At 39.1% G+C, this 14,370-nt stretch overlaps 1 protein-coding gene across 5 annotated transcripts in view; it reads left to right on the forward strand.

The window, feature by feature from the left end:
• TSC2 (TSC complex subunit 2) overlaps window positions 1-14,370 on the forward strand; it is a 3,048,576-nt gene that overhangs the window by 1,025,507 nt on the left and 2,008,699 nt on the right. For all 5 annotated transcript variants that reach the window (XM_044089186.1, XM_044089187.1, XM_044089190.1 and 2 more), the window contains exon 18: window positions 10,227-10,333. In XM_044089186.1, the coding sequence (XP_043945121.1) occupies window positions 10,227-10,333 (107 nt within the window). The remainder of the gene's footprint in view (window positions 1-10,226; window positions 10,334-14,370) is intronic.

The following is a 14,370-nucleotide window of genomic DNA, read 5'->3' on the forward strand; positions in this document are numbered from 1 at the left end:
CAATGCTTTTTAATAACGTCTACAACAGAACTATTGTTATTAGTATAGGGAATAACTATCCTTCGCCTTTCATATCCATTCCTAGTATGTTGCTCCCATACTGGACCACTTCTTTTAATATAGGGTAGTCCTGCTTGATCACGTTCAACTTCATGTAATGTTATAAGATCTTTCCTATGATAACCTCCATCAATAAACTCCTGTTCCATCCCTACAATAGCATCAGAAAACACTGAATCATCACTTATTATACAAGAGTGGCGTATTGCCTGATTCTTAACAATATTCTTGTGTATGTGCGGGGGGGGGGCATACTATCTCTATGTAGGATGGCATTCCTCCTACAGGGTTTCCTATTTATCTCTTGTTAGAGTCTCATTATCCTTCTGCAACATGACATCCAAAAATTCAATCCTCGTCTGTGAACTCGTACTAGTCCATGTCAGAAAGGTCGTGGTTCCATTTATATATGTAGCAAATTCTTCCAGGCTTTCCAAATCCCCTCCCCAAATCAGAAAAACATCATCCACAAACAGTCTATAGTATTTGATAAACTTAGAGTATGTCATATGTCCTAATATATAGGTGACCTCCCAATATGCTAATACTAGATTAGCTTAAGAATTGGCACAAGAAGTGCCCATCGCTGCACCTCTAGTCTGAAGATAGTAGCCGCTATTAAAAGTAAACACATTATTCATAAGAACTAATTCTAGCAGCATGGTAATCCTCATAATCTGGTTGTTGTTTAAACCTTTACATATCAATTCAGTCTCAGAAAATCCACACCTACATCATTCGGTATACTGGTGAACAATGATGTTACATCTAGTGTCACTATATAATCTGAATCTTTAAGCTTGCTATCAAGATTATAGGGTGCTAGCGTTTCTAGAAATTGTTGGGTATCGCGTAAGATTGAAACCGTGGAATCTACTATTGGTCTTAATTGTTTCTCCAGATTGACATACTCAACCAACCTTTACCTGAAACTATTGGTCTTAGTGGGGGTTTGTCCATAACCTTATGTATTTTAGGGAGACCTCTAAACATAGGTACTAGAGGTTTTTCGATTAAAAAATACCTATATAAACTGTCATCAATGATATCACACATTAACATGTCATACAAATCAGCATGTACTGTTTTAATCAATTTATCAAAATCAGACATATTCAACTTCATACAGGTTAGTGTTATCTGATAACATTTCATTAATAGTATTATCATAATAGTAATAACACTGTAGCACCCCCTTTATCCGCTGGTCTTATTACTACATCAGGATTATTATGTAACCAGTTTCTCATCTTTAGTTAAATTAAAAAATTCAGGTTTTATCCTATTATTTTCAAAAAGCATCAAAAAATCATTTGTACAAGCTTTTTCAAAACTTTCAAGTAGGGGATGCAAAAGAGGTGTATACATTGAGGGTTTCCTAAATAAAGAAACATTAGTATTATTCATATCACTTTTGCCAAACTGCATTCCCAGTGCAACATTCCTAGTAAAATATTTAATATCTACTGTCAGACTACTCACATCCACAGTTAGCGAAGGAATAAATGACAAACCCGTTTAAAACAGATTTTTCACATTCTGATAATACATACTGTGACAAGTTAATGATTAAGTCCTTGGTACGGGTTTCAAAGCTTTCCTTTGGAACTCAAATTGTCCTCCAGACGTCTTCCTCCTCCTCCCCTTGCATTGTGGGCTCCACACCTGTTTGTTGGCCATTCGAAATGGGAGTGGAAAATGGAGAGCAGTGGCATCATGCTCTCCAGGTATAGAACACTGTCTGGTTGCCTGAGTTGTTTTTCTCTATACTACTTGCTCGCCGATAGCTTCAGGGTTGGGTACAGCAGTTGTAGTAGTCAGAATAGAACGCGTTTCAAATCGCGGTTCTTTATCAACTGTGTTGGAAGGAGGCGGAACCGTATTCCTGGAAGTAGAGGGAACCAAATGATCCGAGCGCTCAGTAGATGGTGTCACAATGCTGGTGATGGTTTCAGCATAAGTTGTTAGAGTGGATTCCCTCGGCCAAGAAAATACGTTCCCTCTGGAGAAATCCGAGCAGTCTCTCTCCAGTTTTCTTTTCTTTGCCAAGAGTAATTTATTATCTAATGCTTTCAAAGTGGTCGCTACATCATCGATAAAATCATCTCTCTGTGTATCAGTGAGAATAGATGTCAGCCGTTTCTTTAGAACTAGAGCCTCTTTATGAAGCTCTTCTTCTATAGTACTATATTGTTTGATGAGGAGCTTCATATACCCATAACTCGTCTCTAAATTCAGCTGTTGCCATTTAGATAGCAGCTCAGGATAGGCTGACCCAAAAGTTGGCATTTTCAATATTCGGAGCCCTCTAGGAACTATCTTAAACATCACATAAGCCTCCTTATGTCTCTTCTGCCACTGGGCATTTTTAATTTTACTCAAGACATCTTCTAATTTCCTCATTGACTGTAAGGCATCAACATGTAAATTTGTATCTTTCTGTACAAGATGCTCCACCTTTCTGTAAAACAATGACTGTGGCTGTCCTCCACTCGGCTGGGACAAAGCTGGTACTCGGGCTTTGATTGAATAGGGTGCCTAATGGTGCCGCAAGTTCATGCCTGAGTTCATGTAGGATGCAGCCTGGGATGTTTTCTGGTCCCATGGAAGCTATACTTTTTGCCTTTGAGAGGGCAGTGATGAACTGTTCCCTAGAGATAAGGAGTTGGGGTGGGCAGGTACTGGGATGTCCTGATTTACTGATGGGGACAGAGGGGAGACGTTTTCGCTGAATCTGTCCCCCAGCAGATTGTCTGTATCTACAGTATTTGTGTATGTGGTGTCCTTGGCCACCAGTTCTGAACAGATCTGGGTGCTCCCTTTGAGATTGCGGCCATATGTGAAGAAGGCCTTATTGTTTCTAGTAGGTGTGGCCAATTTGGACTTGAAGTTGGCTGTAGAGGATTTCACTAGTGTTCTTATTTGCTTGTTCAGGCTAAGGCGAGAATGCTTCCATTTGGACACCCGCTCCTCCTTGGTCTTCACAGCTTGACCAGCCTGGAGGTGTGTGCGTCTTTAATATATATTGAAACTCCACCTCCTTTGGCTTTGCTGCCCACATTTTGGGGTCTGAATGTATGATAGGATGAGTAACCACCAGGTAAGGCTGGGGTGCTCTTCACAGCTTTGAACCAGATTTCTGTGACTGCACAAATGTCAGCATCTTCCAGGGTTAAGAATGCTCCAATGAGTGCAGTTTCATGTTTAGACTCCTAGCATTTAGCAGCATGACCTTTAAATTGCATTTTTGTTGAAATTTTTATGTTTGTATTATCAACCTCATGACTTTTCCTTAAAAAAAAAGGCACTGTGGAGGAGGCAAGGGCCTTTGCCAGAAGCCTAAAGCCAAAGTGAGACAGATGCAGACTATCTCTAGCAAAGCATTGTGGTCTGTCAGTCATATCTTCCCAGGCTGTTAGGTACTGGTTCCCCCTGGAATGACACCAGAAACTAAGCTAATTGTTAGTAATTTTCTGTTTGTATTGAGGCATCTTTCTGGGTGACGGTAGAATGCTGCTAAAGTCTAGGGACATACCTGCCTGGGACACACATTTAGCAAGTTCAGTCATGTCTCTCTTCTTATAGTCCAGGGAGGTATGTCTCAAGTTGTTCACCCTAACATGGACTATGACAGAGTCATAAGAGTACCTGTTGTTGAGAGATTAGAGTGCGTGTGATATGGCAGATTCTAGCACCTGAAAAACAACTAACTGTGATTTTCTCCTTATCCAGCCTGGTGAGAGGCACATTTGTGCGTCTCACAATGGAGACTCCTATGACTAATATGTTGGGTTTATGGTTAGGCCTTAGTGGTTGCGAGACACTGGTGTGTGGACTATCCATGGTATGTGGTGTAGAAGGTTGCGGAGTTCTCATGTGTTTTTGCCTCTGAGGTCTCCTTTGTTTGGGTTTGTTTTTGTTGAGAATCTCCACATATGTGGGTGTGTTGTGTAGTTGTGGGTGGTGGTTGAGGTGTAGTGAATGTGTTGACAACCTTCTCAGTGCTAGATGTACTGGTTTGTGAGGAGAGAACATAAGACTCTAGCTTCTTTATGTAATTGCATCTCTCACAAATTGTGTTCCTAGGTGGTGGTAGCAGATGGTTGTGTGTGTACATGAGGCAGTTGCTACACTGTCTCAGGATGCCCATATCAACTAGATTGGCAGGAGAAACCGCAGGAAATTGTCCATCCATATTTGTCAGAATCTGAGGGAGGGAGGCCAGGGAGAGCTAAGTGGTAGGCCTAAAGCCCAAGTGTTTAAACTAAAACTAAGAGGCTTAGAATAACACTTAAAATTTAAACAGGCTAAAAACAAGCAGTAATAAATGCAGCAGATAAGATGCAATTGAACACTTTAGAGAACAAGTAGCAGAAAAAACAAGATTAAGTAATAGAGTAGGAGGAGGAAACACAAATACTGTAAAAGCAGCTGCATATTTTTTTTTAGCAAAGTGGAAAGGGAGAAATGAAATAATTCAAGTTTAAGAAACTAAGGGGGGTTGGCCTTCCCAAATGTTCTCTCTGTATTAGGTAGAATGAACTAATGACACTGGACTGGGAGGGAGTGTCCCAGATCAAATTTACAGTAGGGGCAGGCAACTGCAAAATCACCAAGCATAAGAACAAGACACCAATAGGGAGGGTGAGAAACTATGCTACAGCTACTAACTACACAATTTTAGGCAGAAAACACTACAGAAATGTTTATCACAGCAGAAGAACAGCAGTAAGACACAAAGTTTTAAACAGATAAAGGAGCAAGAAGACTCTAGCTGCTAACAAATCCGTTATATGATGCACTCCTTGGAAGGAAATCAGAACAAACAGATGCTTAACAAATGGAGAAAATTTCCAGTTAATACAACTAGCTAAAAACCTTTACAATGTGACAGTAAAAATGTGATTTAATAGGCCCTGTAAGGCTGACAATTTCAGTACAGTAGTGCAGCATAGTTTATAGCAGTAAAATATAGTAAAAATAGGCAGCAGACAGTAAAGTGCTATAAATTGTTAGAATTAGCAATAAACTGGTAAAATAAAAAAGGATACTTATTGTTATATATCACAGAACAGAGTTGTACTAAGTGCCCCTCCTCTGTTTAGCTCAGTGTGAATAAACAGAAATCCTCTCAAAGGTAAGGCTTAAGTAACAGAAGGTAAAACCTGAAACAACTAAAAAAAAAAAGCTCAGAAGAACCAGTGAGTGATTACTCCAACCCTAGACCAGCCAACCTTTACCAGCCGGTGGCCAATCAACACAATCCTCTCACTAAAGTGAAAAAAGGCTTCTGCTAATCCAAGATGGCCTGGAACATGTGCTCAGAACAAACAGCCACTGCAAACAAGCCCAGAGACAACAAACCTGAACTGGGTTGTGCTACAGATACTAGCTACACTATTTTAGGCAGAAAACACTACAGAAATATTTATCACAGCAGAAAAACAGCATTGAGACACTAAATGGAAGTGTTAAGCAGATAAAGGAGCAAGGAGACTCTAAAGAATGCTTTTAACTCCAAACAAATCAGTTACATCATGTACTCCTTGGCAGCATACCTCTCAACCTGAAAACATCAAAAATCTGGACAAGGCCCATAAAAAATAGGTACAAATTATTACGCTGATTAACATAAAATTTGCATACATTGCATAACCCCACCCACTCCAATGAATTGTGGGATACCAGCTTTCAAACAAACCGAAGAACAGACAACCAAAATATGGCAACAGAGACCCCTGCCCTGCAGCCATTCCAATGTGTCCCATTACCTGGCTATTTCACCCCATTTACCATAAACACTAGTGTGTGCATGCTGCTTTACTTCTACAGTGATACTGTCTCACAATGAAAATAGACTTGGCATTAAAACTTCTCTGCCCTTGAAACTTGCATTCATTGAAACAGCATTGAAACCCACACCAAATCCAAAGAAAACCTTTATCCACCACTGTCCAGATGCATTACCTTTGGGCTGTTTTCAAATCATAGGCCCCTTGCACACAAAAGAAACATACATGCTTGATACACCTTCCTGAATTTATTAAATTATATTCCTTGTATAATACAGCATACTTGTTAGACTTATGTTAAGAGCGCATTTTACATTTGTTTTAACATTTTTCCAGTAGGCAATGAAACAAAATGCATGAACCAATAATGACAAAACTGCCCATTTCAGAACATTACCATCATAAAAGTCTACTTCCATGCACCGAAAACCAGGGACACATTTTTAAACATTGCTTGTATAAATTTGGAAAGTTGCTAGAATAAAATGTTGTTTTACCAGTACCATGCATTTCACCACCAAGTTTTGGACCTAGGACCCTGTGCATTACAGTTAGAGCAACATACCACTATTCCAAATCAGCATCTTCCTGAAATACATGAAGACTGAAACTTAAATGTCTATCATTTAGTGAATTCAGTTCTGACGACTTCTCACCATAGCTCTCAACCTCTTAGCACAAAAAACCTGAACAAAGCCAAAAAGTAATTCTGTTGAAACACACACGTAGGGTAAAGGTAAAAGCAGTAACTTCTGTGGAAAATAAAGATAGATACCATCCGTCCCTGCATGCTCGTATTTCAAATAGCCAGGAAAGCCCTTGAGCTCACACACCCACACACACACACACACCCACACACACACACACACACACACACACACACACACACACACACACCAGAAATAACTTCTGTTGAATTTGAAAATAAAAGTTAGATACTTAACAGCAGTCTTAGTAACTCCGTCTGTGCACATTCTGATTTCAAACATCCGAAAGCCCTTGAGCGCACACACACACACACACACACACACACACACACACACACACACACAAAACCAGAAATAACTCCTTTTGAAAATAAAAGGTAGATACTTAACAGCAGTCTAACTCCGTCTGTATATGCTCAGATTTAAAACAGCTGGGAAAGCCCTTGAGCTCACACACACACAACAGAAATAACTTCTGTTGAAAATAAATAGATACTTAACACTAGCAGCAGTCTTAGTAACTCCGTTCATGCACGCTCGGATTTTGAACAGCCAGGAAAGCCCTTGAGCTCGCACACACACAAATACAAGAAATAACTTCTGTTGAACTTGAATAAATGTTAGACAGCAGTCTTAGTAACTCCGTCCATGCAGACTCGGATTTCAAACAGCCGGGAAAGCCCTTGAGCCCGCACACACCAGAAATAACTTCTTTTGAAAATAAAAAGTAGATACTCAACAGCAGTCTAACTCTGTTCGTGCATGCTCAGATTTCAAACAGCTGGAAAAGCCCTTGAACTCAATTCCGACTAGAAATAACTTGCTTGTACAATAACACTGTTAAAATTAAAATATTCCATTCAAATACCTTAAATAAGCCCGTGGAGAGCAGTATCTGCTTAAAATTCAGTGCGCTCCTCCGTTCACAGAAATGAGCAGTACCTCCTGCTTAACAGCTCAGTCATTTCCTTAAGTGCACTCGGATTTCAAACAGTTAGTGTGCAATAACTCTATCGAAAAAAAAATATTCCATTTGAATACCTTAAATAAGCCCATGAAGAAGAAATAAATCAGTACATGCTTAAAATTCAGTGCGCTCCATTCACAGAAATGAGCAGTACCTCCTGCTTAGTAGCTCTGTCATTTCCTTTAGTGCGCTTGGATTTCAAACAGCCAGCCAGCCGGGAAAGCCCTTGAGCTCAATTCCGACAGGCTGGTGGAGCTGATGTCATCGCGCACGTGATGACGTCAGCTCAAAAAGCGTGGAAAAAAAGTTTAAAAAAAACTTGAAAAAAATCGGGAATGATGGAGTGCCATTCGGGAATCGTGGCAGCCCATTATTTAGACCCCAAAACTCAGTAAAAACCGAGTAATTCGGTATGGTTGGGAGGTATGCTTGGCAGGAAATCAGAGCAAGCAAACATGCTTAAAAAATGGAGAAGATTTCCAGTTAATACCTTTCACACAGTGAAACTAGCTAAAAAAAGCTTTACAAACAGTGTGATAGTAACAGAAGTGATTTAACAGGCCTTGTAAGGCAGACAATTTCAGTACAATAGTGCAGATTAGTTTAAAGCAATAAAATACAGTAAGAATAGTAGGCAGCAGACCATAAAAAGTGCTATAAATGGTTAGAATAAGCTATAACTAGTAAAAATAAGCAAAAAAAAAAAAAAAAAAGTATACTTGTATATCACAGAACAGAGTTGTTGTCAGTGCCCTCCTCCATTCAGCTCAGTGTGGAGACTGTGTTCTCTCTACATTGGTGCATTGTACATTTATTCTACTTGGTTAATACAGACCTGAAAAATGTCTAATTTAACATTTCTTAGAAGCTGAGAAAGGCAAAATATATGGGGTGTAAAATCGGTATGTGTTACCGTTGTCAGGGTGATCCTGGTTTTACAACGAAGGATTTAAGTGCTTCTTTGAAGTATATACTTGTATTATTCCTTCTTCGGTGTCACTTTCATCGGGAAAATGCATATACATTTTCACAGTAGTTAACCTTCCCTGCCTTTCTCTGTAATGGCTGATACGTAAAACTGATCATTAATTTTTCTTTGGCATTTCTTGTAAGACTCTCCATTGGCAGTCATGAAAACTGTGTCCTTAATCCAGGCAGAATGTAAACTCTGTAAGTAACTGGGAAGCAGAAGGGGTTTTAATACCAGTGATCTGAGTTTCACTTAAACTTTGCAAACAGCAGTAACTGTAGAGGAGTACAATTTGGAAATAAAATTAAGCCTTGTATTGTATTAATATTTATTTTTAGTATAAGGTCCCTGACTTGATGTTTGCTCCAACAATGCTTCTCAGGCAGAATTAAAATAGAGCTAGATCAGACATTGCCTTATAGACCATTCAGAGTATGAGATTTCCTGAAGCCTTTCTGTAATCAGGCTTTTCAGCCCTGCACATTTTTTTTTCTGGTTAAGGGATCATTGTAGCTTTGCAAGTTATTTCAGGTGGCTTGTTTCCAGAGCTTCAAAATACAGCATTGTATTCAATAGGGGGTCAGTTCAATGACATATGAACTGGTGCAGTGATTTCCCTAAAGTGACTAGTCCTGTTTTTTTTTGGAATTATATGGGCTACAGAATAAGCTGCTCTGACTTTGGTACAGGACACTAATTAAGATTTATATTGCTGTCTGTAATGGCCATAGAATTTGTCCTTTTTGCCACATCTTATGATGCTACTTTTACTGACATTAGAGATGTCATTACTACTCTGCCAGATGTTTTGTTTTGTCGAACATCTTGAAGAAGCTCAGCAGCGTTTATTGAAACAGTCCTTATATTTATTGCTGTCAGCATATTTGGTTATCCAGAGGCTGTTTTTAAGTTTATCTGAGGGGAATAATCCAAAAAGAAGTGGACTCCAGTACAAAGCCGTGTGAGCCATCACTTGTGATTTCCACCAGCATAGATGGGAAGTCTCCCACCCTGTGCTTTGTACTGTTTAGTCAATGCTTTTTTTATATTTACATATGGCTTGAAATTTATGGCTTTTAATTTGTCAGTTACTCTCCAATGTTGTGGTATGAATGCTTTTGCAAGATCAAATTAAGTAATATACAGTGTCAGTCCCATTAAGTGTAGCTTTTACCTTATCATAGAATGGCAAGATCTTCCCTTAATAAACCCGTATTGCTCCATGCCTAATGGTAGTAGGTCTTCTGTCTCATTTTAGATAAGTTGCATTGTGACTGTAGACATAATTTTACATACAATGCTGTTTAAGATGATGGTGAAAATTTTCTGATGTATCCTTCACTTGTGAAATAACACCACTGCAACCGGTTGCCAGGGTTGGAGACCTATCCAGACGTTACTTTGCTTAACTTGACTGATGCAGGTTTTGATGGGTTTTTCCTTGATCCTGTGTAGGAGACCATCAGGTATATTGTCTGGGCCCATGAAAAAGATTATTAACAAAGTTTCTTTGTTTAATGCAGTTTTTTTTTTTAGTATGATGATTTCTCTATGGACTCTGCATAATTCATGTAATAGTATGCTGTAATTTTGCATTTTAATTTCCAAGGCTCTTGTATCAAAGCCCAGCCATATGACTTCAAATAGTGACTGCAGTTTTCGTGTTTAGCAATAAAATGTTTTTTTTGACTGAATTTCATTTTTTTATGATGCATATTATTTAATTCAAGGTATTTGAGTTTCTTCTCTGTCTTCGGGCTGACTCCCTCCATCGACTTGGAATTCCAAGCAAGAATGGTGCACTGAGATTTAGTCCCTACTGTCTTTGTGAATTGGGGTAGGTTTTTCAATTGAAATATTGAATTGCTGAAGAAAGTCAGGACTGTGAAAAATTCAGTTATACTGTATATGCTTAAAAACTGATTGAGATGTTTGTAATTGTCACTTTTATTCCCTACGTGAAATGTTTTTTTTTTTTTTGCATATTTTTTTGCCAAGGAAGAGAATTTTGACTTAAGAAGAGTAATTCCCAAAATGATAGAGCCTTCATCATTACAATAAACTAAAGCCAAAGTCTGAGAATAAAATCGCCAGTCAAGGCAAAGACAATTCCAAGGCCTTTTTAGTTATGTTCATAATCTCAGATGTACAGCACAGCAGTGTGTTAAGCTGATTGTGAACAAAGTTGTGCACACTAAGGCTGAAGATAGTGAGCCTACTGGCTGATAAATTAATTTCAAACTTTGTCTCTCTCTCTGTCCTGCAATATACCGAAATCCACCTCGCCTTCAGCTATTCTACAAGACCCAAGTCCTAAAAGCACAATCAAAAGCTAAAAATATTGCATCAGTGAGTCCTGTCAGTATCCCTGGATGCATCTTAAATTGCATGAAGAGCAATTTAGCCAGCCCCTTACAACACTGTTCAACTTCATTCACTTGGTACACAACCTGTATGGAGGTTGGGTTGGAGAACAGCTAGTCATTCCCCTGCTTAAGGGAGGACCTTCCATAGCCCTAGGCAATTATAGATGAGTCTGACCAGCCTTACATGCTTAGTCATGAAACTAATCAGTAAGGGCATGGAGTTCCAAACGATGGACCCATCAGAGTTTGGATTTGCCAAGGACAGGTCATGCTTACTCAACCTGGTGGACTTTTTTAAAAAAGGTAACGAAAGCAAGTGATGAAGGTGAAATATTACATACCATACTCAACCTGGCCAGAGCTTTTGACACAGTCCCCTACAAAGACATAGCAGAAAAGCTAAACAAATTGGGAATAAAGCCCTACGAATTGCCAGCTCTGTCACATTTAGGATGCAGGAAACAAACCAGCCACCAGTGGAGTCCTCCATGTCTCTGTGCTGGGACCTGTACTTTTTAGCATCTACTTCTCTGAAGTAAAAAATAAAAAAAAAGTGCCAAAGGGCTTTGGCTGATTGTTTGCAGGTGACTGCAAGTTAGGAGCAGTTATAGAATACCTAAATGACTTTGCCATTTTGCATGAATGCTTGCCCCAAACAAATAACTGCTGCCAGAATTACGGACTGAAACTAAGTTACAAAAAATGCATTATCATATACTTTAGGAAGTTGTCTATCCTAGGGAACTACAACATTGATAAATACTCCCCACCCCAGGAGATGATCAGATGTTCAGGATTCAGGAACATGAGTACAGTAAACTAAATGTTGACAAGCTTGTGTCCATTATCATGAGAAAGTCCTCCTATATTATAAACAAAGGGAATGTGTCTAGATCTAAAGATGTCGTTGTCCCCCCTTACTCATCCCTTATTAGGCCAGTCATTAAGTATAATGTACCCTTTGGCATGCATCTATCCAGACACTTGCAACAGCTAGAATGTGCATAGAGATAACTTACTAAAAAGGCTACATGGCCTAAGCAGTACATCTTACATGGACTGACTCAAAGCCCTGTCACTATGTCCTGTATCCTACAGACTTTTAAGAGATGACCTGTGTCTGGCATACAAGGCACCCTTGGACCCAATTCTGATGGACCTACTGCACATCAGAAATACTTGGTCCAGGGATCTACACCTTTTCCGCAGCATCAACAGAAAAATTTGGAGGAACAGGTATTTTCGCAGAAGATACCACTGCTCTGGAACAGACTCCCCATCCATGTTAAAAAAAAAAAAAAAAAAGCTTACCCCTGTCGATATAATAGCTCAACTTGGGTATATGGATTGGTAATAGGAGCTTTAGCCCAGGACTGTTCCTGTACTACTAATGAACAGAGGCAGCTCCTAAATGCTTTATCCCACACATGGATCCCCACAAATTGTCTATAGTATGATCCCATTTATTCTTTCTAGTTGTAATATATAATTATTAACCATGGGAAGAGTAAGGCCAATCTGACAGCATATGAGAAAGGTTAGTTCAAGCACCAAAAGGGAAATTAGCTAGGCTTAAAATGACTCACAAGAGCTGCTTTCCTAGTACATACCTATGAATCTGTTTTTTTTTTTAATTTTTTTCAGGTGTACAGTGGATGCTTTGCAGGATTCATATTTTGACACATGTTGCAAACTCTTGTCTAAATCTATTGCAGGAACTTCAGGTCATGATTCTCTGCTCATTCTAAATGGGTGAAGCAAAATGTTATCTTCCATGACTGGGAAAGATAGAGAGTAGTAGCCACTACTCGAATGAGCACTGTGCCGGATTTAGAAGAATATCCTTGCAACTAATATCGAATTGCAAGGATAGCATGTAATCATGTTTTATAAACAGACTTTCAAATGGATCCCGCTTAACTAATTCATTGGTTAATTTTGAATGTTGTAAGCTGAGAAGCATTTAAATACACCTTTCCTTTATTCACTACGGCTTTGCTCCAAATTGCTGATGTGTTGATATCTGGTTGGGGTTGTGGGCTCTCGAGCTGCTTAGTGTGAGAATGTGTTTAATTAAAACAAAAAAAGGTGTCAGAGTTGAGCTGTAAATGTCAACTGAATTGTGCTGTTTCCTGTACACCATGTGTACGTACTAAGCAGGAGTCCCTGTATGCAGTGATGAGCCAGAAATGACTTGAGCATTGTAGAATTTATTTTTTTAGTCAGGAAATTCATCCAAGTTCAGCCTGTGCAAAGCTGCAGGCTGTTTACACTTCATCATTTGAGTTGAAGTCGGACATTTCTACTTGGCTAAGCTGTATGGGTTGCTAACCATAAATATTGTCTGTCACGCTATATCTTTTAAACCAGCACATTATATGTTGACAATGTGCTACTTTTGGGGTAAGTACAAACATCTTTGCTTACTGTTAATTTGCTAAAAACTTATCTGTTAAGTATATGCATTCTTTTTTAGTTTGTGTGTGTATTTTTGTAGAAGTATGATGCTGATCTTGTATATAGTTTGCAAATAATTCATTTCCATGTTTGAATGCAAAACCCCAAAGAAACTTGGCACTGCGTTTCTTAGTAGTTATCTTTTAGCTCCCGTAGTAAACCTTTAAACTCTTGCATTGCTCCTCTGGGAAGGAACTGTAGTATGGTCTGTGTAGGGACTGCTTTTTTGCATCAGTGAGGCACTGCACCTGCTGTAGATTGTCATAGTGTGAGTTCTGCCTCATGGTTAGATCCTGTGAAACTTTTTTATCGCTGCTTCAGTGATGGCTTCTGTAGGTCAGCTTGCTCCTTGGTGATGGGGAAAGATGCATCTTGTTGTAGGTACATCAGGGGAGAGCTGACCATTTCTGCTTGATGTCTTGATGGATCTAGAGTCCATTGCTTATAGACTGCCTTTTTATGGAAAGAAAGCTGGTCATTCTTTAAACCTTGTGTAATTTGGAGGTAGCCTACACAGATATCAAAACCATTGCAGAGTATTCTCACTTGCAGCGCTGCAATTCATGTAGCCATACTGTACTGCCCTTGTCACCCTTGAGATTGACTCTGCAGCAGCCATAGTGTTGCATCATTTTTCTACTGCCATTTTCAGGATAGATAGCATTGCGTTATTATGCTGTCATGTGTTGCCTTTTATTCAGATGTTGATAGCATTGCATGTGTCCTGGATTAGAGACCACCTAACCCGAGACAAGTATATTCTAATCTTTAATGCTGCTTCTTTTTCATGCCATTGCTGTTTCTATATTTTCATCTGTATGTAGCCTGTATTTTCTCTGTTACATGGGTGTTTTTTATGGAATGTGAGATGGGAATAGACATGTTTTTAAAGTGAGGTTATCCACTTGGTTACCTTGAAGAAATCAGAAGGGGAATAAAGTAAGAGACTTGACATTTTTTTTTTTTAGACTGATCTTGTATGATAGTAATGTTGAATACGACCAATTGGAAGTTGTTTGTAGATCAATCATCTTTGACCACAAAAAGAGAA

Source organism: Protopterus annectens, chromosome 12.part0 (genome assembly GCF_019279795.1).
Source record: "Protopterus annectens isolate FY-2018-M chromosome 12.part0, PAN1.0, whole genome shotgun sequence".
Classification (NCBI taxonomy): Eukaryota; Metazoa; Chordata; order Ceratodontiformes; family Protopteridae; genus Protopterus; species Protopterus annectens.